Source organism: Parasteatoda tepidariorum, chromosome 9 (assembly GCF_043381705.1).
Source record: "Parasteatoda tepidariorum isolate YZ-2023 chromosome 9, CAS_Ptep_4.0, whole genome shotgun sequence".
In the NCBI taxonomy this organism is placed as follows: domain Eukaryota; kingdom Metazoa; phylum Arthropoda; class Arachnida; order Araneae; family Theridiidae; genus Parasteatoda; species Parasteatoda tepidariorum.
The window spans coordinates 24,140,201-24,167,303 of NC_092212.1; the positions used below are offsets into that span (position 1 = coordinate 24,140,201).

At 26.5% G+C, this 27,103-nt stretch overlaps 2 protein-coding genes across 3 annotated transcripts in view; one reads left to right on the forward strand and one right to left on the reverse strand.

Moving 5' to 3' along the window:
* Nucleotides 1–1,207: 1,207 nt before the first annotated feature.
* Nucleotides 1,208–9,587, reverse strand: LOC107455841 (histone chaperone asf1). The gene is made up of 4 exons (XM_043052970.2): nucleotides 9,284–9,587; nucleotides 7,356–7,471; nucleotides 2,925–3,101; nucleotides 1,208–1,528 (listed from the first exon to the last, which is right to left on the reverse strand). Exons 1-4 carry the CDS (start codon nucleotides 9,390–9,392, stop codon nucleotides 1,331–1,333), a joined length of 600 nt encoding a protein of 199 aa, XP_042908904.1. The 5' UTR covers nucleotides 9,393–9,587; the 3' UTR covers nucleotides 1,208–1,330.
* A 168-nt stretch (nucleotides 9,588–9,755) lies between these two features.
* LOC107443208 (sorting nexin 33-like protein SH3PX1) overlaps nucleotides 9,756–27,103 on the forward strand; it is a 38,181-nt gene continuing 20,833 nt past the window's right edge. For both annotated transcript variants that reach the window (XM_043052965.2, XM_043052967.2), the window contains exons 1-3: nucleotides 9,756–9,863; nucleotides 12,468–12,554; nucleotides 19,126–19,200. In XM_043052965.2, the coding sequence (XP_042908899.1) occupies nucleotides 9,846–9,863; nucleotides 12,468–12,554; nucleotides 19,126–19,200 (180 nt within the window). In that variant the 5' untranslated portion in view covers nucleotides 9,756–9,845. The remainder of the gene's footprint in view (nucleotides 9,864–12,467; nucleotides 12,555–19,125; nucleotides 19,201–27,103) is intronic.

Genomic DNA, 27,103 nt, shown 5'->3' on the forward strand with positions numbered 1-27,103 from the left:
TATCGTTATATCGTCTTCTTCACTCGACGGCTTAAATCAGATTTCTGATGTATCGCTTGGAATGAAAGTTGCTGTATCGGTTTGCCGATATAGGCGTTAAATCGATATGTCGCGATATATCGATTTATAGCCCAGTCCTATTCAAGAGTTGTAATAAACATCATAAGTCGGGATTTTAAAAAAATCACTGGAAAAAAGGCGGAAACTACACATGGATTTGGTGCAAATCGAACGCGTCCAAAAGTAATCACTTGAATGTGCGATTCGAAGCTTTTAATAATACCGTATGAAAATATAATTTAAAAAACCATGTGGATAACAGTAACAATAACCGATAAAAATTCGATCAATAAAACATGGGTAATGCGCCCTTCAAAAAGTGACCAATAAATGCACGAATTGAATTTTGTGTGTCATAATAATAATGTATTAAAAATAGAGATTTCAAACAAAAAGCAACTATGGTCAATGAAACAATCGAAATATGAAATGGATTTACCATGGTATCGATGCAAATCGAGTGTATCAAAAACCTATAACTCAAATTTTGAAAAAGTAATGGTTAAAATTTTGCGTGTCATAATATCAGAATTTTAAAAACTATAGAAAAATTAATTGCATTAGCTGCAACAGCAAAAAAAATATTGAAAAACGGATTTACGAAAGCATCAAGCGCATTGAAAAGTGATTACTTGAAAGCGCGATTCCAAATGTTTATATCTTAATATCATTTTAAACAAAATTGCTAATCATTGAAATATAATTAAAAAAATATGTAAAAACGAAGTATCTTTTAAAAGATTGCCATTTCACTCTTATTTTTTTTGATTATCAACTTTATACTTAGGTGTTCACCTTAGTAGTTCATTAATTCTAGCCGAAGTTAATTTCAGAGAGTTCTCGAAGTCGCGTTTTTAAATTATCTAACAAATCGGCATGAAAAAGTCGTTAAAGTGTGTGAAGATTTACTGTCGGAATATAAATTATTGATTCACGAAAATAAGGGAATTAGCGAAAAAATCACATGCCTGATATTATCCAATAGTTATTTTTAATTTTACTATATAAACTTAAATAAATTGAACAGGAAAATTAAGTCAAAATTAATGCAACTTCTCATAAACATTTAAAAGAATTTTTTTTTTAAAATCAAACTATCGATTCTAAAAAATCTAATGCGCAAATTATTGAAAAGAAGAAACAAGACATTTTTTTTTTAAATAAATTATACGAAAAATATTTATTGACTATATACAATGAACAGAGCTTAAAATATAAAAGACAAACTAAAAGAAAGCAATGCAATCAATCAACCAATAATCAGTCGTTTTCACATAACTTCCATCTCCATACTGTGGTTACTCTCTTGAAATATTTGTTTCAAAGGGCCATTACTGTCATCTGGATTTTCCATTTGTTTTTCTGCAGAAGAAGGTGGTGTTGGGATGCCATCCATACTGGGGTTGTCATCCCAATCTATCTTGAACCTTGTCACCCGGGGGGAAGTTGCAAGAATATTTCTCTGCAGCTAAAAGAAAAAAACTTGAATTAAAATATATTTAAAAAATAAAAACACAGATAATTTCTTTATTAAAATTTAATGTTGGTGAATAATGAGGACTTATACAAGCTAGAGAATGTCTGAAAAGGCAACTAACAACATTCTCCATTTTCAGTACTGTAATTTTTTTTTACAAGCCATAAGACACTTCTTGAATACAAATCCTAATAGTAGTTTTTAAATCACATGAACATGTATTGCTGCAATATTTGGAAAAAATCGTTAAAATACGAAACACCATGCTCGATCTTAAACCGAGTTTGGTAGGAAAAAACGTAAAAAGGAATTTCTCTCTCTCTCAAGAATTCGAGAAAGGCAAACTTTCTTTAAAGAGGTGGATTTTCTCTCAAATATTATATTTTTGTTCTCTCTTTTTACCCAGCTGTGTTAAATATGATCTTTAAATTGATAAGAAAATAAAAGAAACTTTCAGTGGGGAAGAAGCATTTAAGACATCATTTCAAAGCGAGGGGTCTCATAACATGTGTCGTCAAGATGAAAAGATGTTGCTGTCGAATTATTTCGCAAGAGCTGCATAATTTTCTCTCCTTTCTTTGCAAAGATAAGGTGACAGGAGAAAATTGATTCTTTAGTAATAAAATAGCTTAAAAATATTTCTTCATTATGGAGAAGGCAAAAAATTTACATGAAAAGTTGCATATTTTTTTTTCCTTTCAAATTTAGAAAAAGCAGTGTCTGGTTCAAAGAGATAGAAAGTAACATTTCAGGGCAAAAATGACTGTCCGTGTCTGGTTACGGGTGTGTCCGCTTTGAGGAGAATGTACATAATGGTTTATTTATAGAAGATTCATGAGGAATTAAAAATATGTCTGTATCGAGAGGCGTCAGATTTGCAGGTTAATAGAAAGGATGTGTCAATAACAGGAGGTTTCACTGTATTTATTTTTAAAAGTTTAAATTTTGTAAAAATCAATTTAAGTTAAAAAATATATACATTGAATAAAAAATAAACATTTATCTTTTTATACCAGAAATCTAGCACACAGCTAAAAATGTGATAGCTGGGATCTGAACCACAATTCTCATAGAAGGCAGATAGCTTAACCGTTGATTATTTTATAAGTTACTGAACTGAAACTTTACACTACCATATTTACCCCCAAAGAGCAGATTTTTACCCCATCCAAGGATTTTAACCATGCTTCTTATTCCTAATTTTGTTTCAATTACAAATTTTATAGATGCACACTTCTTTTGCTGGGTGTTTACATAAAACTAGCTATTCAATGAGATTGTGCACTTTAAAGAAATTTATTTTTTCTAAAACACTAGGATACACAAATTTAGCAACATAAGGTATAACTTCTTTTTAAGTAATTCATTAAATTATCTGCATACTCACTTTATCAAACTGAGGTGTTGTAGGAGGATTTTCTTTCATTTCTGGGTCAACATACTCATTATTCACATAATAACCAACTCTGATGAACTCTTTTGTTCTGTAAGAGCAAGTTAAAAGGACAACTGTCACTCCCACAGCATCTTGAACAGGGATTTTAAGAGGGTCAGGAGGATCAGCCTGGAATATAGAAATTAATAAAACTGAAAATAAACTTTATAAAAAATAAAGTTATAAGTTTTGACATTGTCTTTCCAGCAATTCTATAATCATGACAAACTACTGTTTGAGACAGGCGCTTTCATTTCCCTACCAAGAAACACATCTTTAGATCTTATGTTTTTCACTCGCACGTAAAAAAAATATTTTTAAAACTTCGAAATGGCTTCATTTTTTAAACATATCGGCTTTATTTTGTATAATTTTATTTAACACACATTTTCTAATTACATCTCGATTCGGTTACTATTTTGAAAGTTTAAATTTGAACTAATAATAATTAAAGTAATTAAATTTATAAAATTTTACTATGCAGTCATATAAATGTAATTCATTTAAAGTAATTCATTTAAAGTAATTATTTATTTAAAAATAGTTTTAATGGTACCTTAAAAATCAAATAAAGGTAGCTAAATTATCTTAACTGATTTGCTGATTCGTAAAACTCTAATGTGAAAGTAAAACTTCGCAATCAGTAAGATTTTTCAGTTACTCCTGTCAGTTACAATTCAAATAAAAATATTTCTTCTACATCTATTTCCTTCAAATACAACCATTCATCTAATATACTTCATTCACAAACTCATTTTTTGACATTCAATAATTGGTTATTATAAAACTTGTTAAATACTAATCACAGAAGAGATTATTTAACCATATAAATAAATATAATAATAAATAGAAATAAAATACAAACATATTATCCTCAAATTAAAATCTATGAACGGCACTTTGGCTAGCAGAAACATACCGAAAAGTCTTAACGAAGGAGGGTACGTTCAAGGTATAATAGATCCTTGTTCAGTCATTGAAATGGATTTTTTTACATTTGCATTTAACCCTATAATGCAAAAGGGTCAGACCAACACGTCTATCATTTTATTTTAGAGGGGGAAAAAAGTTTTGTGAAGATTTATAGGATATCGGTGTAATACAAGATTTTCATGACATTGTCACAATTTCATTAAGTGTAACTCACTCTATTCAAAATCTAAATTTTTATTTCTAAAATATTTTTCAAAAAACAAGAGACAAAAAAATATTAAATAATTAAAATTACTTTATAAAAAGAACAAATTAACAACGAATATTGCTTTCATAATAAATTTAAGAACTAATAAATAAAAATAATCAGAAATTTAAAGCTTTCCCCTCATCAGTATTACAAAAAGACATTTTCAGAAAAATAAGCACTTTTAATAGTATCTTTTTTTTTTGAAGTGAAAACTCTGATTCTTAGGTAAGAAAAACAGATTCAAAGTATGAGAAGCCCTACACCAGGGATGGCGAACCAATGGCACGCGACAGAATATTTTGGGCACGCCACCGATCACAATTGTTATTGCACTATGAATTGTTATTACACAAATGTAACACACTATGAAGCATATGTAACAATTAAATTAAAATTCACAAAAAACAAACAAAATAATAAACAATTATTAATAAAAAATTTAACAATTAATGCTAAAAGAACAATTAATAACCATAAAAAACAAGCTAACAATAAATAACTAGCAAAAAAATCAACAGTCCTGCTTAAACTAATATCTTACAACCTAATATAAGTTATTTGTAATTTAATCTGCAAAAACAGAAGTCCCACTGATGCTACTTTAAGTTGAATTACGCGTATTTTCTTTTCAATGTAAATAAAGAGTTTTGAGTTGATAGTATTTAGTATTATTATTTTCCCAATAATCATGAAGTCAAAATTATTTGACGGCACGTTTGTGATTTAATTAAAATTTTTTTTTAGAAAAAATGGCACGTTGGTGTATAAAGGTTCGCCACCCCTGCCCTACACAGACTTTACATGTTCAGAGCAGAATTGGGGAATCTTTTTGGAGCAACACTTTTCTCCCTGCATCACGACTGGGGTACTAAATTTTACACTGTGGTGGGAACGCCTATCTCAAATAGTAGTACGCCATGTCCATAATTATAAATAAAAATTCAATTAAGCTACCACATAGAATACATGACAAACCACATGCAGTGTTTTCCCTAAGCGATTTTTTAAGGGCGATTTGCCCTGCATGTCCTTTGAACACAACAAATGCACCTTCTTTGCCATTTTTGTAAAATTAAGTTGCCTTCCATAAAAAACACTCCTTTTTCTAATATTCATATTGCATTTCAAAAAACTTTAATTCACTGTTTAAATAATAATTACACTCTGGTAAAATTAGACATGTTTATAGGTCTACTATTGCAAATATTTACTTCGGTAGGATTATTCTCAACTGGTTTTTCAGGGAAATATTAAATTTTGTAAGTGATTTTAAATTTTAAAACTCATTTTTAAACAAATACTTTTTATTTTCTCATAATTTTCAGATTGAGTTATAGAAAAAAAGCTTTCAAATTATTAATCAATTTTCAATAGTTACTTTTTTCTTGGGGGAAAAAAAAAAAAGCAAAGAGATTGCTTTTAGCATGCCTTTAATTAGTTTTATAAACTACAAGTTTTCCTCTTTTTTTGATGAGAGAGAAATACTTTTTCAAACACACACAATTTTTACGTTGTTAACTGAGTGCCCTATTCAGAGAGGATTCTTATTCCTAGGGAGAATTCTGCCAAATGTTCAAAATAGAAATATTTAACATTGATGCTGAGTGTGCAGGAAGCTAAAATCACCTGTATATAAGTAACTTTTATAAATAATAACTAACTATATTAATAATAATTGAAAATAAAAGAAACTTAGTTGTGTTATTGGTGTGGGGTAAAGGGAAAAAAACTTTAATAAAAATGTTTGATATTTAGGAATTAAGATAAATAAAAAACTGACTAGCAGCTATTAAAAAGAAAGACTAGTTACAAAAATGAGAAATAGAAAAAAAAATTATTAAAAAAAAAATAAAAAGATTATGACTATCAGAAATGCTTTTAAAAGGGCAGAGCGATCTTAAAAAAACGGATAAAATAAAAGGTTATACAAAAGCAAAACAAGAAAAATAAATCTTCATTTTTGAAAGAAAAAGTAAAGTTTAATAGAAACTTTTTTTATTACTGTATCATAATAAAAATGTCTATAAAAAGTATTTTAAAAAAGAAAAAGCTAGATAGAAATAAAAGAAAATCATTGTCAATTTTTAAATGAAAGATTGAAAGCTAAAAATCTGAATATAACTTTTTCACATTGCTGTATCTTTTAGATAAAAGTGACCATAAAAGAATAAAGTTCATTAGATACCCACTTTAAAAAGCGTTGTCACAGTAAAAAACCCGGATAAAAAGAAAAGCTAAAAAACTAAAGAGGAAAAAAGAGAAAAAGCTTTTAGTTCTGAAATATAATTTAAAATAAAGTTGGGAATCAGTTTTCTAAGTTACTGCTAATCTGTCTAACAATACAGGAAAAAAGTGACAACAAAAGAATAAAGTCCATTAGAAACGCTATTAAAATGTTGCACTTAGTTAATACAGAAAAACAAGCAAAAACAGAGGAAAAGAAAAACCTGGATTTTCAAAACAAAGTGCTTAAAAAAATTTACTTGTTCAATAAAATTAAAGAAAAAAAAATCACCAATACAAAATTTATGGTTTAGTATAAAGTAATCTCATTTCAATTCTTCAAATTTCGCTTTTCCATTTGTCTTTCAGAACATAAAAGAACAATATTTAGAACTAACAAATTTTAATAAAAACAATTCTAAATAATGTATAGCGATAAATATGATTTTAGATTACTAGTTATCAAATCTATTCAAATAAAAAAAAGTCATAGCATGTAAGATTCAATATTTTCAATTTATTTATTATTTTCCTCAATCTTTAAGTTCTTCCAGAGCCAAGGTTGTACCCTCCTATATCACTTGGTAATGTTTTTTTTGTTGTTGTTTATTTTTTTTAAAAAAATCAACAGTTATAAATGGTGACAAATGAGTTTATTAGCATTGAAACGAAAATGAATCGAAATAAAAATAACCGAAATTTTAATCCTATCTTAGACAAGACATTGGAAAACTAATTTGCATCAAAATGTAGTTTTATTTTTATGGAAAAATAGTGACATATCCCATGCAGGAGCAATTTTAAAATCTGTTTTAGACACAGTTGTAGCTTGACTTAACATATATTCCTCTCAACCATTTTGAATGAGTTTGAAAAGTTTTATATCAATTATAAAGTAAAACATGTAATAAATATTGTATTTGTATAAATATATTTTATGTTGAATATTTTAATTCAAATAGACATATTTTAGATACCTGGAATACAAACATATGACGACCTTCCGGAACTGGTCCGACAAATACACTATCTAGAACTTGATCATGAGCTTCACTTTCAGCAGACCCCACATAGATAATCTTCCATTCTAAATCTGAAATTATTACAACATATTGATAGTAAAGACTTAGGCTTATTTCATAAAATAATTAACATTTAATCACATTTTTTAATAAAGTGCATGTCAAAGTTTGGACAAATAAAAATCACAAAAACATATAGTAATATAGTATTGTAATGTACATTGTTGGGACATTGCAGTTGAACATATAGCGATTTCTTGAAAGCTGTTCATTCAACTTACACAAGTAACGGTTCATAAAAATTTAAGAATTAAATAAAATTTTTTCGTTTTGTTTGACAACCTATATAATAGAAAAAATTTACCATTCAAATTTAGGCTAGGTACATATCAATTCATTTATTTTAATAGAAAGTTAATTTCATCAAAAGAATTAAAAAAAAAAAACTCTTTTGATTTCTTTTTTAAACATAGGTAAGTTTTTGTTTAAGAGTCATTTAAATAGGTAAATCTTTTTCTAAACTTAAAATTCCACGAAAAAATTCAAACTATGACAACTTAAAATAAAAGCCAAAAAACTTTAAGACAACAAAAGAATATAAGAACAAAGATATAAGTTTTGATAATGGATATCGAAAATTCAGCCATATACAGTAACAAACTTTAAACAGAGTAGTAGCAATAAAGAAATTTTTTATCATTGGCCCAAATGAGTAATTTAGACATTATTAGTCTATAAAAACATTTTCACTAGATCATCAGCAGTGACATTTATTACTTTTTTTAAAAAAATTTAATCAAGTGAATTTATTAGAAAAATTACACAACAAAGAACAAGCCTATCAGAGCAATAATAAAAAATGTTATTATGTGACATTAACATAGCTCAAAACATGAAACCAAAACACTACCCATTTATATAGATTACTAATTTGGAGAACAGAAATTTTTTTATGACGATTTGCGGCTTTGCAGGGATGAATTAAAAGTCCTGTTTTAATATCTAAACTGTTAAGTTAATATTAAGAATTATACATTGACAAAGTAAACAATAGATGTTATTTTAGAATATTGAATTTAAATGTAATATTTCAACCATTATTCAGGAAATGCAAGCTTTTGATTTAAGATAATTTTCAAAATTTAACAGAAGTAAAGGAGTATTCTTCCTAGATGAGCATGTGAATATTCAGAAACTACATTTAAGACTAACTGCTCACATATGCTCTAATTGCAATGATGTACAGTTGCATACAGTGAGAAAGCTTCATAAGCTTTTGAAACACACTTCTCAATATAAGAAAAGATATTTTTAAATTAACTTTGTTGAAATCTAAGATATTTGTCTTCTAATGTTTCGTTATACAACAATATCATAAATACTACACATATATAAATTTTTTATTTGTACAATTTTAGGGATGAAGCACTACAGTGTAGGAGAAAACAAAGACTTTTTTAAAATATAAACAAATATATATAAGAAATGAATGTTTGAATATTTATCACTGGTGAAATGAGTTGTATAAATTCTTTTACACATTTATAGAACATTTCACAAGACAAATAATTTATTGTTACGGATACGAATACATACTGTATTAGAACTCGATGTAACAACAAATTATGCAAGAACAGCTATAAATAGGAGATGTGCTACAAGTTGATAGCAAAGAAATATTGAATTTCTTATCATTTAGAAATAGACTGAAAAGAAATTATATGGATCAGTTCCGTAATTTGTCTAGTACTTAGGCAAATTCAAGTTAGAATAGATTATCTAAGCTTATCTAGAATGAGTAAGATGACTAAATACAAGTATAACGCAGTTCTTTGTTATTTTACTTCAAATAGAGAAAAATTTCAACCCTTTTTTATTTTTACCTTCTTTCAGATCTTCAATACACTCAAATGTTACTTCGAATTGAAAAGGATTAAAGAATAGCGATGGGTTATCAAGTACAACAACATTACAGACATGTACTTTTGCCATCACTGATGTAGTAGCTTTTTGACCTTTAAACCCTATTCGAAGTCAATGTAATGATACAACTTCAGAATTCCTTCAAAACTATGCACGAATAAAAACAATGTATAGTTGATTATAGCTTTAAAAAGATAAAAAGGTGCCACGAAATATTCCGACTACTCGCTCTAAAATTGGCGGGAGGAATTGAAAGGCAGTGTTGCCTAATAAACTACAATACAGCAAAATTAACAAAAAAAAGTATTGATAAGTTAATGAAATATTTTCATACAATTAGCTCTAAATTAAAATTTTCCATCATACAGAGATATTAGATATAAAAATTTGCAACCTTTTAAAAAGATTCAAAACAGTTAACTTTAAAACCGCCTCATCCAAGAGAAAAAAATAATAACAAAAAGTTTCTTAATCTGGCAAGGATTTCCATTTTTTATCAGTAGATGACATAATTATGTAAACATGGCGTTGTCATTCCAGGTTGGTTGCTTATTTATAATGCATAATATGTTTTAATTACCAGAATATCTCTGAAAATTGCTGTGTTCATATTTGAATAGGAGTAATTTTATGAAGAATGAAGTGTTTTGAACTTAATAGTTAACCTTTTCTCGATAGTTTTTAAATCATTTGTTGCTTTGACTGATGTTTGTTGACTTATTTGTGCTTTCATCCACTCTCCTTAACTTCCTTTTAATTTTTATTGACACATATTTTTATTAACCGCACAAATTCGTATCAGATTTATGATCTAAATAATTATGGTGTAGATGATTTTTTAATGAGGTGATTTAAACTATCATGACAAAACTTTGTAATAGTATTTAAAAATGTTGTGTTACATTTGGATTACAAAACATGTTTTTGTTATTTATTGTTTTGTAACTATACTATCCATCATATTATATTTCTTATGCAATAGTATAAAATTTTCTTCATTTACAGAATGCATAGAGAGTTTTTATTACTGGCGAAATTTATTTAATACTTAAATGAGAAAAAAACTTTTAAGGTATCTGGTCAAAATTAAGGAAAAAAGTGGTTTTTAAGAAAAAAAAATTTTTTTTTTTAATTAAAATTTCCTGTTTACTTTACGTTTTATGAAATATTTTGTTGTAGAAATTGTTTTACTTTTTAGGAAATAATCTTGCATCCACAAAATGTAGCTTTATATTTTTTTTAATGAAATGCAAGTAGTATTACATTGAGTCATTTTTAATTATGACTCATGCAAGGTTGGCTGGAGACTGGTTTAAATCAATGTGGCTTATACCAGACGTTTTTTTTTTTTTTAAATATTAAAAAAAAACTACGTGTTTTTTTTTTTTATTAAATCTTTTAAATGAGTAAATTTTTTTGTAACATATGTAAATTTTTTCCGTTTTATTACTGCCATATGAAAAAAAAAAGATTAAGTTTTCACACATTTTTTACAATTTTGAATTTTATGGATAGTAGGAATTCGTATATACTTTAAATAAACATGAATTCACATCTGTCTACATATTTCTTATCCTATCAGGTCTTCATTATCTGTTATCGCATTTGCATATTTCTGAAAGAAGAGGGAATATTTTTAAATTCTTTATTCAATATATAAATCTATCTAAAGTTAAAAAAAATGTCTGTGAAATGTTAAATTTGTTGCTTAGAATATAATTTAACCTTTTGTTTTAAATAAACCGAAAGAAAAATCCTGATTTTTTTTATTTAAGTCTTGGACTTAAAATATCAAGCCTGGTCACATATCACCTCATAAACATAATAGAAGCAACGGGATCCACTGGAAGTTTTCTATATTTCTTTTGGCTTTAGGAAGCTTATTATTGTTTACATTCAGTCACCCATTTACATAAGGATTCTTTTATATTAGTGGTGCTAGAATCACAGAAAATGAGCTAGGCTTTCATACCCTGCTTTTTTTTTTAAAATCATATTTTAGTACAATAAGAATTTAACTTGTCTTAAATTGAATGAAATTTGATATATAAGAGAATTTTCCCATGTGATTTTTCAGTATTTTTACACAATTCAGTATTTTTTTTTTTGCAGTGTTCCCAGTACTTTTTTATTACTTTGTTATTGTGTATTAATATCTCAAAATATGCTTACAAAATGATATCTTTATACCATTTCACTGTTTTTGATTCTGATTTGGTTTTATGTATGACAATTAGAATTTTGCATAATATTTTTGATTTGAAAATTGATTAAAGCATTATATTTAAATTATTTTAGCAAAATTAAATTTTACTGTTTTTATACCTTTTTGGAAAAGTAAATTTTTATTATTTTGTCTACTGGACATAGATGACATTAATAATTTTTTTACATAAATCTTTGATATAAAATTGTTTTTGTTAAAGAAAATTTTCTTTAAATAAAATAGATTTTTTTTTTAATGTCTTTGTTTAGTAGCTCTATATTTTCAAAATTTAATAAATAAATGTGGTGTACTTAAATTTTTTTGAAGTTAAAAGAATTCTTTAGTTTGCTAAATTTTTTTATGGTTAATATTTAGTTCAAAAGATTTCCAGTGATCATTTAAAGGGTGCATTAGGCCCACAGTTTGAGGATGGGCAGCTGTATTTTTAATTTTGTTCAAATTTATACATAATATATTTTAGCTCTAAAAAAAAGTCACGTAATACATACATGCATCTTATTGTATTAGAGGATGATTGTTCAGTTAATTTTAAATAATTTGTAAAACTATTAAAATAACTAAAAGAAATGTCAGAAGAAACAAATCACTTGGATTTTAAAAAAATGCCTTTGTAAAGCTTTTAAGTATTTTAAAAAATTTAAATATTTTTGCATTTCTTGAGGATCTTTAAATGGATTGTAGAAGTTATATCAAATAAAATGGTTACAAACTTCCATTTTATGAAATTATCTCTTGCAGTTATTTTTTTTAAAGATAATAATTTATTTTGTTTTGAAATGTATTATTCTCATTATTATTAATACTGTATTTGAACTGTTCATTTTCATTATTATTATTTCAACCAAATTGTTAGTATAAATTGTAAGTTTTAAATTTAAAAGTTTTTAATAATTAATAAACTTTTGTTGCAATTTTAGGTTCGAGCTTTGTATGATTTTGATGCTCAAGCTGGGACAGGAGAATTGACTATTACTGCCAATGAAATTTTGACCGTAACGAACCAAGTAAGTTAACTACTTCATAAGTTATTTTTATAACCACTTACTTCATTTTATTTTTGATTATTTCATTTTATTTTTGATTATTTATTATCTTATTATTAATAATTGTTTTCAATTTCATAGATTTGATTTTGTGCTATATTACATATGATGTATCTATAAAATTCTTTAAATATGTTGTTTTTAAGAGGGAAAACATTGTGATAGTTGAAGAGAGAGTATAATTTAGTAGAATTCTTTTGTGTTTTCTTGAATATTAAGTGGTTGTGTTTTCGTTTGATGTTTTGTAAGTCAAAATGAGTTGTGTTTCATGATTTTTAAATCACATTTACTGCAAAAGGATTGTAAAATAAGATTCATAAATAGTTTTAATATGAATTGTGGTATATGATCACTAAGAATAATGTCATATGAATAACAATCACAAAGCTTAATTCCTAAATCACAAGAATATGATTATTTTATGTATATTATGACCAAGAATCAATGTGTGCTATTTTTCTATCATGTGAAAATGAATCACAATTTGGGATTTGGAATTTTAATCACTAATCATAATTAGTCAGAAATTTGGAGTTTAGAGATCTTAACAGATCTAAAGCTATGTAAGTGTAAAATTACTATTTCATCTGTGTACCAGCTGCCTACTATGACCAGCTGGTGACCTATATGAACTCATTGCATCCAGGTCCTTCCTTCTCCTGCTCAAACTGTTCGCTTCAAGAATCCACAATATTCTTGCTGCTTTTCACAACATTTCTTGAAATCCTTGGCATTAGCGCTTTAAGTTCAAACCAAAGAGTTAAAAAACATTCTTGAATTCACTCGCAGTGGTCAATTATTCCATCCAAACACACTGGCTGCTTTGAGGTTTCACATAGTTTTCCACCTGCACAAATTCATTTTGATTTAATGACAGTAAAGGTAGATTCAGATGTGTTATAATAAACACATGGTGATAATAAGTGGGAACATGTTATTTAGCATAACTGTCAGTTGAGCTAAATACCTCGGTAATTAATATTTAGCATGCACCTCAAAAATTTTATTTAGCCTTTCTGCCAATTAGGTTAATTACCTCTAATTGACCTGATAAACCACAATAATTACAAATATCAAAATAATAAATTTTTTTCTGTTCATAAAAATCTGTGATCCAAAATTCAGTTTTCTAACTTAATGGGAAGTGAAGTGGAAGAATTAAAGATGAGTGAGGAATTTGTCAATTTTATATACAGATTTGGAATACTGAAAAACCTGCAATTCCTGAAAAAGTCAGGGAAGTTAATGTGTTTAGAAAAGTCAGAAAAATTGATAAGTTTTTGAAAAAGTTAAGAAAGTTAAAATTTGCAGAAAATGTCTTTCAACAAAGTGTTCTTAAAATAAGAAAAAAAAAAAAAAAACCCCTTTTAACTGCACAATAATTTCTGTTTGAAAATTTTTTTCTGGCATAAATTTAAGTTAATTTATAATTGTATTAAAATGCATTCATTAGTAGAAATTTATAAGTTTGCATCAGAACTATTTTACCCATCTACGGTACAGACCTAGTCATAATAATAATGGGAACATAGGAAACACTCTGTGCTTGTACTTGGCTTGCAAGGAACTGAAAATTTTCTGTGAATAATAAATAATAGTCTTGCTAGTTCCTGAAATTCTACTTGAACTATTTTAAAAGTGATATCATGTTATGAACAAATAAATATATATATATATATAAAATCATGCAATAAATGCATGTAGGAAGCAGGACTGTATAAAACAAAAAATTCTCTGCAAATGAAGAGATATTTGAATAAATACTTTCTGTAACATGGTATTACATAAACAATTAAAAATCTGAACAAAATAATATGTTTGTTAGTATAAAAACCATATCAGGAGCCAATTGAGATATTTTTCGAGCCTATTCGGTGATAATTTGATAAATCATTTAAGGTCAGCTTTTGTAAAGGGTCAAATTTAAATAGTTAGATTTTGTGAAAGAGGCAAAATTTTTCAATTGTGAATAATGTGCAGAATTCTCGAAATGGCCCAAATTTTTGCCTGAATCAAATCTCGATTAACTTTAAATAAACATGAATTCACATCTGTCTACATATTTCTTATCCTATCAGGTCTTCATTATCTGTTATCNTGACTGTAACGAACCAAGTAAGTTGACTACTTCATAAATTATTTTTATAACCACTTCATTTTATTTTTGATTATTTATTATCTTATTCTTTATAATTGTTTTCAGTTTCATAGATTTGATTTTGTGCTATATTACATATGATGTATCTATAAAATTCTTTAAATATGTTGTTTTTAAGAGGGAAAACATTGTGATAGTTGAAGAGAGAGTATAATTTAGTAGAATTCTTTTGTGTTTTCTTGAATATTAAGTGGTTGTGTTTTCGTTTGATGTTTTGTAAGTCAAAATGAGTTATGTCTCCTAGGTGTTGCATGATTCTTAAATCACATTTACTGCAAAAAGATTGTAAAATAAGATTCATAAATAGTTTTAATATGAATTGTGGTATATGATCACTAAGAATAATGTCATATGAATAACAATCACAAAGCTTAATTCCTAAATCACAAGAATATGATTATTTTGTGTATATTGTGACCAAGAATCAATGTGTGCTATTTTTCTATCATGTGAAAATGAATCGCAATTTGGGATTTGGAATTTTAATCACTAATCATAATTTATATTGTAATCTAACATTTGAAAAACAGTGTTTTACACTGTTGCTGTCATTTTTTTTTTCAACAAATTTTGAAAATGCCCCCCTTTCTTATTGTTCACAAACAAGTATGATGTTATGCAAAATTATACTACTCATTTTCTTTTTCTGATCGGGAAAGCACAGTTTATGCCTAATAATTTCACTTATGACTTAATAATTTGTTCCTATGTCGGATCCAAAATAGCTTAAATTTCCTGACATATAGAATAAATACACATTTATTTTTGTGTAAAATGAATAAAAGTTTTATTTTTTTTTCGTATCAAACTTTTTCAACATAAGCTCAGTTTCAAATTACTACAAAAGTTTATTACTGACCAGATTTTCAATGAACTTTTTTCTAACTAAATTTTAATGCATTTATTTATTATAAGTTCCAAGTTGCACTGAAATTTTAAGCAATTTCTCCAACTTGCCATTAAGTTAAAAAAAGCATGCACCAATAAATGCATTCTGGAATAAATGCTAATAAATGCATGCAACAAATTTATGAATATGCATTCTAGATTTACAAAAGTGTACATTTCACACATAAATAGGAAATTTATTAGTAACAGTTAAATTAATTTCTGTTTTTTTTTTTTTTTTTTTTTTTTAAAATACGTTTGCTTGTTAATTTTTTATTGGTTTCCTAAACCTTTTATGACTGTCCCTGCGGCTGAATTTTTTCCGGCTTTCCACAACATTTCTTGAAATCCTTGGCATTAGCGATTTAAGTTCAAATAGAAGAGTTAAAAACATTCTTGAATTCACTTGCAGTGGTCAATTATTCCATCCAAACAAACTGGCTGCTTTGAGGTTTCAAATAGTTTTCCACCTGCACAAATTCATTTTGATTTAAAGACACTAAAGGTAGATTCAGATGTGTTATAATAAATACATGGTGATAATTAGTGGGAACATGTTATTTAGTATAACTATCAGTTGAGCCAAATACCTCGATAATTTATATTTACCATTATGGCCAATTAGGTTAATTTCCCCTAATTGGCCGTAGCCTAATTCCCCTAATAAACCACAATAATTACAAATGTCAGAATAATACTTTTTTTTCTGTTTATAAAAAATCTATGGTCCGAAATTCAGTTTTCTAACCTAATAGGAAGTGAAGTGGAAGAATTAAAGATGAGTGAGGGATTTGCCTATTTCATATACAGATTTGAAGTACTGAAAAACCTGCAATTCCTGAAAAAGTCAGGGACGTTTGTGTGTTTAGAAAAGTCAGAAAAATTGATAACTTTTTGAAAAAGTTAGGAAAATTAAAATTTACAGAAAATGTCTTTCAAAAAAGTTCTTAAATTAAGAAGGGAAAAAAAACCCTTTTAACTGCGCAATAATTTCTATTTGAAGCATTATTTCTTGCATAAATTTACATTAACCCTATAATTGTATTAAAATGCATTCATTAGGAAAAATTTAAAGGCTTGCATAAGAACTATTTTACCCATCTAGGGTACAGACATAGTCCTAATAATAATGGAAACATAGGAAACATTCCGTGCTTGTCCTTGGCTTTCAAAGAACTGAAAACTTTCTGTGAATAATAAATAATAGTTTTTTGCTAATTGGTGAAATTCTATTTGAACTATTATAAAAGTGATGAAATGTTATGAATAAATAAATAATACATAAAAAAACATGTAATAAATGCATGTAGGAAGCGGGGCTGTATAAAACAAGAAACTCTCTGCACATGAAGAGATTTTTAAATAAATACTTTCTGTAACTTGGTATTACATATACAATAAAAAAATCGGAGCAAAATAATATGTTTGTTAGTATAAAAACCATTATCAGGAGCCAATTGAGATCTTTTTTGTAAAATAAATCATTTAAGGTTAGTTTTTGTAAAGGATTAATTTTATAAAGTTAGATTTTGCGAAAAGGCCCAATTTTTCAATTGTGAATAATGTGGAGAATTCTTGGAATGGCCCAAATTTTTGCCTGAATCAACTCTCGATTAATCATTATAATCATATTATTCCAAAATCAGATTGAAAATTGAAAAAAGAAATTGTGATTTTGACAACCCACAAATGTAAGAGATGATTTCTCCTGGATGTCATTAGATTTGAAACATCCCAATCTTTAAAAGTATGACCTTTTTAAAAGTATGACCTTTTAAAAGTATGAGTCACTCTGACTGCAAGAATATTTAGCCATTACTATAAACATAATTGAGTTACATTTTGTGGGAAAATGTCCATTCACTGATAGCATTTCATGACCATCTGTTTTTTCAGACTCTGGTTATCTCTTATTGGGATGATATTCATAATACCAATGTCAAAGTTTCATTGATGACACATCGGGCCTGCACTAAGTAGTTAAAATTGTTAGCCAGTAAATTAGCCAAATTTCATAAGTCCTAGAAAAAGCAAATCTTAAAAAAGTTTTATAAAATTTTTTCTTATGGAAAACTTCAAATCAAAATACAAATTTACTATAAATTGAACTAATTTATAAAATGTAAATTTAAATCAAAAGTTATTTTACAGTTGAGAAGGAGTAAATTGGGGAGAAAAATAAAAATATAGATGTTTTATCGTCTTTGAAGAAAAGAAATAAGAATAGGTTGAGGTAAATTTTTGAAAACTTCTTAGACTTGAGCAGTAATATAAGGATAAACCTGAGCAACATTTGATGTTGTTTTTTAGATTCCATCTATCTTTTAAATAAATATGTTTTATTTCAAATAAAACGTTTCATTTAAGTATTTTATTTTTTAATAAAAGACTTTGGAATGTCTCACTTATTTTTTATTGTTACGATTGTAATCATTCAGAAAAAAAAAGGATTGCGGTAGAAGATAAGTTATTTTAATTATTTAATTCTGTTTTATTCTTTTTTTATACTACTCGCATAGATTTTTTTCCTCGACATTTTTGCCGGATTTAGCACGTTGATTGCCAGCTGAGGGCCAGTGGTTCTGCTACATCTATCATTGAAAAGTAGTAATCTACAAAGATAAAATAAAAGTTAAATTTTCTTATTTTAGTAACCATTTTAGTTTTTAAATTTCACTCTAAGTTTATTTTAATAAACAATTTACTTTTGTCAGGAGAAAACACATTTTCTGTAAAAATAGTTGTATGATAATATGTATTCAGGGCTATCTCTTAATCAGCTTTATTGACACAAACCATAGGGAAGAGTTTCATCATGCGATATTTCATGATCTGGCCACAAACGTCAGCGATCCTAATACAAATCTGAATTTCTATGCTTGCATAATATCTCTTGTTGCTTACATTGTATGAACTTAGTATAATTCTAATTTGTTATGCAATTTATATAACTAAATTACTATAATTGAATTAAAAATACAAGATTTTTTCAAAAAAATTCATTATGATGTAATTTTCTTTTTGACTGACGAAATCGTTCATCAATACTTTTGAAAACGACAATTTGTTTCTCCACGTTAAGGATTTTATCGCTTTTAGATATGTGGGGAATGCTTAGCGGTGAACCTAACACAGTATTCAAATATATATTTTTGGAAACATTTATTAAATATTTACATAAAATTAATATTCTAAATTTTATTTTTATATGTTAATATTATTAAATAATATTGTAATATTAAATTTTAACAGATAGTGTTATTTAGAAATATGTTCAATTTTCGTAATTTATTGATGAAGTATCAGTTTTGAAGTTTACAGTTTTTAATTCATTTAAATTTTTTTTTAAATTTACATTCTCTTTTTATTTTCTTCCATGCTTTGCATTTCGTTTTTATTTAAAATCAAATTAATCTTTCTGATTATAATTTTTTACTTATGAAATTACTCTCACTGGATCTTTTTAACAATATATCTCTTTTTTAGGATGTTGGTGAAGGCTGGTGGGAGGGAGTTAATAGTAAAGGACTTAAAGGGCTTTTTCCAGCAGGCTATGTGGAGGTATTTATTTTGCTTTTTATTTCTGTAAATAAAATAGTTCTATAATACTTCTAAATGCTGAAGAAATTCTTTTTAATGTCTCCCACTCATAGGTTACTCGGTAAACCAAAATTTTAATAAACAGGGTTTATTTTGTTTTTATAATTTATGATTGTTCAATTGTTGACTATTGCCAATGAAGAAAAAATACCAATAATTTTTTTTTACCATTTCTTTTTTTTAAATTACTATTTTTTCTCTTTTTCTTCATATTAAAATTTGTCATATTTTTATGCATTTATTAGTATTTAGCACAGGGGTAGTCAACTTTTTTTATAACTGCTATCCACTTTTTTGTATCTCTGTTAATATGACCCAATTTTCTAGAAAGCGACCTGCATGTCAAAATAGTGCAAGAGATGTTTCTTTAAAGAAACTCAAGTGTGCTAGTGCCTCCATTACAAAATATTTTTTTAAAGAAATAATACAGTTATTATTTGTGATTTTAATTCAGTTAAATTTAATAATTTTATTTTTCTTTGTACAAAATTATGCAAAATGTTGAAAATCAAAATTGTACGCAATTTTATTTTTGCTATCTTATATTTCATCTATAAATTTTTTTTTTATAAAATTGGTTTCTGTAATTTATAATGTTACATATGTTTTTACTATTCTTGTATTCACTCCTCCAAAATGAATTTCTCTGCACCAAAAAAGTCAGAGTATTTTCACACCATGAAAGAAATCCAAGCTATATCTTTGACTATATTAAGTGTAATTTTACATGAATGTGAAACTAATAATGCTAGATAAGAAATATAGTCATTTAAAATTAAATGACATTTGCCATATATGTTTTCTTAGAAGTGTAAATATTTCTGGTCATAATCTTGAAATTGCAATTAATAATATAATTTAGTAAGTAAAAGTTGCTTTCATTATTTATATTGGCCTACTTTCGTATGCTCATGTTATTCTATTAAAAGAAGGAATAAACATTTTTTTAGTACAGTACAGAACCCGTTATCCGGAAATCAGAAAACCGGAAAACCAAAAAACCGGAACGAAATTCAATAAATTTTCCCGCCATTTTTTAAAAAAAATTTTTTTTTCCTCCTAGGATTTTTCTTTCTTTTTTGAAAGATACCTTACCATCATTTTGGAAATAATCATTAGTGTACTACTCCATCGTTTTTTCTTCTTTTTAAGATTATTTCCAAAAAAAATTATTTTTTTAGTTGGGTTTAACAATAAAAAAAACGGCTTTTTGTAGCGATTCAGAAAACCGGAAAAATCAGTTATCCGGAATAGCGAGGGTCCCGATCGTTCCGGATAATCGATTCCCTACTGTATTTTAATTTGATATATTTTGGTGAAGCTTTCTTAGATATTATGCATATGTCATGTTGTATGTGGAGGGGGTAATATGTATGTTGGGGATTTCAGTTAGAAAATGTTTTTAGTCTTTGCCTTTTTTCAAACTTGCACCCATGCTGTTAGCACTAATGTTTTCAAACAACTCACCAGTTCCACAGTAATGGTTATTTATAAAGTAAAGAATTAACTTTAATTTTATAAAGTTATAGCAAGTTAAAGTGTATAATAATACATAATTAGAATTACCAGGCAATGGGTTTTTTTGTTGTAATAAATCTGTAATAAATATTTTTAAACTATAATTAATCTCATTTTTAAAAATTATTTTCTTTTTAATGTAATGAAAATTATCACCTTACCTTATAATCTTTTTCAAGATAAGAATAGGATAATTTCAGATAAACATCTTTCTTAGTTTATAACTTTTATTTAATTAACATCTACTCTACAGTTTAACAGGGTAGCCCCTCCACAGGAAAAACGGAGAAAACCTGGAAAATGTATTGAATTTTGATTTTTTTCTTTACAAACTGGGAAAATACAGGGAATTTTGTTTCTTATTTTTGTCTTTTAAGAAATGGTGACCACTCAAAGCGTAATCTATGGGATATTTAACCACGGTATTTCAGCTTTACTAAACTATTTAATTTACTATAGCATTATTTAAGTATGTTCTGCTGTTTTTCTATTGATTAAAACTGATAAATATAGTTAGCCCAATATAGCTCACACAAGAGTAATTGTTGCTTCCTCTTAATATATTGTGTATAATATGTACAGGGAAAACACAGGGAATTTTTTTTCCAGATTTGAGTGGCAACCCTTTTTAAATTTTTCAATCAAATGTTTGACAAAGATGCTAAGCAGATTATTATGTGAGAAAGTATGAGTAAACATTACTCTAGGCATGGATTGAGTTGATAATTGAATTGATTTAAATAAATTTAAATCATTTCAATATTTTTTGTTATTTTTCACTGAAATGACGATTTTATTTTCTCATTATACTCTGTAATTTTTTTTTTAAATATCTTAATTTAGTTTTTTTTCTTTCTTTTTATGATTTCTTTACTACATTCTGTTTTGATATTTGCCCATTTCCCTTTATAGTCCAGACTATTTGCTTTTAGCTACATTACAGCTGTTTTTAAACATTGCTAAAATTGTTTTTAAAGGCAAGAATATTAATTAATTGCAATATTAATAAAATCCAAGAATATTTATGACCCAAAAATATTTTTAAAAAATCAGAGTATTCTCTTTTTAAATCAATACTAAAATTTTTTTTTATTACCTGTATTTAAAAAGCTGATTAAATTAAAAAAGAAAAATGTTTTAGTTACAGCCAAAATCTCTACTACTTAATCTCTACTACTGCAACATCCAAAAGTGGGTAGTAGAGATTAGGTTGATTACTAATGATTCAATGTTTGTTTTGTCAAATCAGACTAGATTTCATGTATTCTTTGAATATATTAATATTGATAGTAACTATACCAAATAAAAATAATAGTTTTAAGCAGAAAAATCCTCTTTATTAATAGTTTCTTATATTTTATTATATTTGTGTACTCAAATTTTTCCCCAAAATTCTTAATAAACTCTATAAAATAAAACATATTCCAAAAATGCTATTTTAATTTTCATATTATTGAAATTGTCTTTTGTTATAATATGTAATGGTTAGTTATATTTTTGCAACTTTCAAAATCCTACAACTATGAAAAATTCAAATTGTAGTATTGGATTAATTTATGAGGGGGAAAAAAAGTAAGTTTAAATATAAAATGCAAAAGGATTGTATGACGTCGGCATTTATTTAAATTTAGCGTTTTAATTTAAAGTTTTACATAATTTTTTTAAATTTTTATTTTATATAATGAAATTTTAGAATGGCTTTAAAGTAACTTTACAAACATTGAGCTTCTAGCAATGGTTTTGTTATCATTTAAAGATCCATTTTTAAAGTATATTTATTCAATAAAAAACATTTTCTTTGCAACGTATCTTAAATATCAAAACTAGTATTTAATGTTTGACCTTATCTGTTTACATGGTTATGTTCCAAAAATAGAATGTAAACTTTGAATTTAATGAGCAATTAAAGTCTGAAACTATTTTTCATGCATTTAAAATTTATATTCTGAAGTACTTTTTGCATTTTAGTTCTGTTTCAGTAATTATTTTATTTATTTATTTAATTTTTGAATTTTAGAAATTTGATATAATTTGTAAATTTTTATTCTGCTTGTAATATAATTTACCTAAAATCCAATGTTTATAATAGGACTGCAATACTTACAAAGTTTTTAAAAGGATAATATAACCCTCTGTTAGGCATTAAATAAAATAATTTTTCCAAAAAAAAATTTTTTAAAGTTAAAATATTTAAAATATTTGTTTAAAACCAAATATTCCATTTTTAAAACGTTGGTGTATCAAGGGTTGTATTTTTAGATTTCAAGTGATTCATTGAGTTATGTTGTGCTCATCTCATTATTGGCTTTATGATGCATATTTAAGATAAATAATAAATGTTTTAATTAAAAAAAAAGAGGATGAATGTGTTGCTTCATTTTAAAATTATTCCGGAAAAATATGTGGAATGTCTTGCCAATATACAATCATTTCATGCTTTAAAAATTTTCAAGCTATTAATTTATTGTCCAAAATGATATTAAAATTTTCATGGATCTCTAAGTGGGTACCATACCAGATATATAGAGACCAAAAAGATTTTCACAGTCAGTAAAAAGAAAAAAAAAAGAAAAGAAAAAGAAATTTCCCTGTTAAATGCCAATGCTCCAAAAATGGAATTTGGGGATTTCCAAAAATTTTTTCGCTCTATTTTTTTATTTCATTGTTTTAGATTCTTGTTACTTGATGCCTTTCTTAATTAAGTTTATAAATGACCACTTGGGATGTGTTACTTAAAATATGAATAATGTTATACATTTTGCAATTTTTTATGTTTTAAGAGCAGATTTTTGGCTCGACGGTTTTATCCATAGTTAATATCGTCCTTAACCAACTCATATCAAAGACTTGACTGTCAATGAAAAAAAACTAAAAGTTATTTTAAATTACAGTGAAACCTTTTGAAAGCGCTCACTCTTTGTTCCACAGTAAAATGGTCTTTAATGGAGTTTGGTCATTCTTAGGGGTTGCCTCCATTGTCTTCAAAATGTTACTGAAGGTACACGATTTTTGGCCGGCAATTTAAATTTTACTCAGAGTTTTTTACTTGTGTTGGCATCATGAAAATAGGATTGATGAATAAAATTTAGCGTCAATAAAATGACACCTGACAGAATTATGTGTAAACACAAATTTACTAATTATGAATGATAGAACTATTTAAATAAGTAAATAATTATGTTTTTTGTTTAAGTTCCCATTTAATTTTATATTATTAAAGTTAGTTTACTTTGAAGAATGAGTAGTTTGTTTGTTTGAGATGCCTAGGTTTTTATAAAATAACTTTTTTCCTAATTTAACTTTTAACTCTTAAAACTAAATCACTGATAGCACTGTCATTGATAGCACTCTGATTGTGACTTGAGGTAGTCAATCTCTATTGTCAAAAAGAGCTCATTAAATAAGAGCCACTGACAAATATTTTGAATACATTTCAATCCTCTTATTTGTTTTGTTAATATTTTTTATTTTGATATTTTTTCGTGTTTTCTTATTTTACTTTTTCTGCATTTGGTGCAAAGATTTACCTGTTTGCTGAGAGAGATTTTAATACTTTCTCTTAAACACAAAGTCTACAGACAAAATTCTGTGCCTCCCAAAAGTGACTGTAAATAGAAGAGGTTGCTACATTGAGATGGTCTTTCCTGGAGGTTACACTTTATTTTGATTGTAACTTTGTTTGATGTCTAAGAAAACTTTAAAGTGCATGGGATTTTTTAAGGATACTCCATTTTGATGGTGTAATTGTTTGTCTCTGCAAAACTATTCATGAAATTGTTAAATTTTTAACTGAAAGGTTAATAACTTTAGGGGAAAGATAAACTGCTTGAGCATTCAGTAATTAATTATTTAACTTTAGTAATATTTTTATTCATAAAATATGATATTCGAAGAGCTATAATAAAGAAGATATATTACACATTTCTTTTTTTTCTCTTTTTTACTGAAGGAATTTTTATATTTCTGAAAAATGGATTTGTTTCTGTTACTTTCTGAGAAATTTATTTTAATTACATTTAAATATTTCTTTATTTTTCTAAGTGTTCATAAAAAAACCCTTTGAGCATTTTAGGTTCTAAAATTATAATTTGTAAGCAAATACACTTGACTATCAAATAGATTTTTTTAGCATTTTGAAAATTAATAATAAAAAAAATTGATTGTAGGCGAAAAATTTGTTCATTTTTCAGAAATCTAAGCAAAATCCCTCAGATTGAAAAAGTAGGAAAATTATATTATTAATACATATTTTTTACTTTGCTAGGTTTGAACAATTAGTTCAGTCTTCTTTTGCTAATAACTATAGAATTTTTCTTGAATAAAAAACTTAACTTTTATCAAAAGGTGCATAATATTTTAGGGTATGGGAACTGCTAGATAAATTTTAATTTTTATCTTATCATACCTTTTTTCTCTCTAATTTAATTGGTGAAAATTATCACTTTTATCACTAAACCTGGGAATCTTTTATCTTCTGTTTCTATTCAATGATATTAATGATAATAAATACCTGATTGTTTTTAAAATAATGTATAAACAATTTATTTAAAGAACATATTTTTAAAACAGGAAATCATGTTTAAATAATCTCAATTAGCATTTTTCTGCATATAAAAACAACAGTATTAAATGACCAATATATTAACCAAATTTCAAATAAATTAATTCATTAATATCCAGTCAAATGCATAAAAATGTGTGAATGTTTCTTGTTCTTTCTACTTTCTCCATATTAGCATTATTACTATATTGAATTTTAGTATTTTAAAAACTTAGATAATTTTTTTTTTGAAATAAATTTACTGCTATGTAATTAAAAGTTAATACAAGTACTGACTTGTCCTTAATAATGGAATCCAGATATATGTATTCATTTATACAATCAGAATATGTCTTTTTCCCACTCTAATTAAATAAGCTAGTGTACTTGTGGTATTTATAATGACTCTGAAATTCTTTTTTTCAACTGTCAGACTGTCAATATTGCAGATGGTGTGCAACTGTCAGGCTGTCAATATTATTGATCAACAATGCTTCTACATTGATTGTAAGGGTGCCCTAATTTTATGAGATAAGGACTTGAATACTTATGTTGGTTTTAAAAACCATCTGTTAAGTTTATTAGGTTGTTGTGCATGAAATTTTAAAAGAATTTTTTCTTGTGACTCATATATAATATTAAAATAAAAATTAAGCTATCTCATTTTAATAGAAAGACAATAAGTCATATTTCATCAGCAGCTGTGCTTTGAAACTGTAATATTTATTAATTTAATGAAACCATTATGATTTATTATGCATTTCACTAAAAGAATGTTTTGATATTACTAACATATTTTACACTTGTCTTGACATTAGTCAGCTAGTCCACATGCTATATGCATCAGAAACAAAATCATCAATTCCAAGTATAGGTAATATTTATGCCACCTGTCTTATAAATATAATTATTGTGGTAGTTTTTTTTTCTTCATAAAAATTTCAAGGTTTTATTTCATGATTTAGGATCGCATAATATATTAAGTTCCACATTCAATGAATATTCATGATCAGATTCAGTATAATTTCTGAAAAAATAACTGAAGAGTCTTAGGAGTAAATCTCTATTTACTTTCACATTCAATGTGTTGCATAATTATATACATTTTTCGAATAATTAATTTTTGAATAATTATTTACCTTTAATGAGAAAGATTATCAGTGCCAAATTGTTAATATTTCTCTAAACTGTTGCAGAGTAAATTGATCAATGTTCCTTTTTATTAAATTTAAAATGCAAGATTTTTCGCACAAAAATATTTATTTTTATTTTAATATTTTTTACTTTTGCATTTTTATTAATAATCAAGAATTTTGGTTTCATGTAAAGTAAAAATAGAAACTATGGGCCATGGTAGCCCAAGGTTAGAGCATCAAACACTTCGATCCAGAAAAGCAGAGTGCAATCCTCGATATTGCTAAGACTCACCTGGTTTATGTGGCATGCATTCACGCAAAATTAATGAAATCAAAAGGCCTGTAGTCAATCGTTGAACAGAGCAATAGATATAGGGATATCAAGAAAATTTCTATCCCCTTCAGATCTATGTCTGAATTGTGGAAGTAACCTCTCAAATAAACGGGGCGCCTTCTATTTGGATGGTTTTTTACGACAATGCTCTTTCACTTTGAGGTGCTCTCTTATCAAACAGAAGGCGCTCTTCCCTGACTTAATTTGGAAGTTCAATGGCTTGCAAACTTGGATTCTCCAAGTGCCACTGGAAACTACGACAACAGAAATACAAACTTCATTCCTATAAAACTTTGATATATTAGTTCTAAAAATACCTATTAAGAAGCATTCTAT

Coding starts and splice junctions, on each gene's coding strand:
- LOC107455841 (XM_043052970.2), bottom strand. CDS start 9,392: ATGGCAAAAGTACATGTCTGTAATGTTGTTGTACTTGATAACCCATCG. Junction 3,102..7,355: donor GTCATATGTTTGTATTCCAG/GTATCTAAAATA, acceptor TCTATATTCCAG/GCTGATCCTCCTGACCCTCT. Junction 1,529..2,924: donor CAACACCTCAGTTTGATAAA/GTGAGTATGCAG, acceptor TTTTTCTTTTAG/CTGCAGAGAAATATTCTTGC.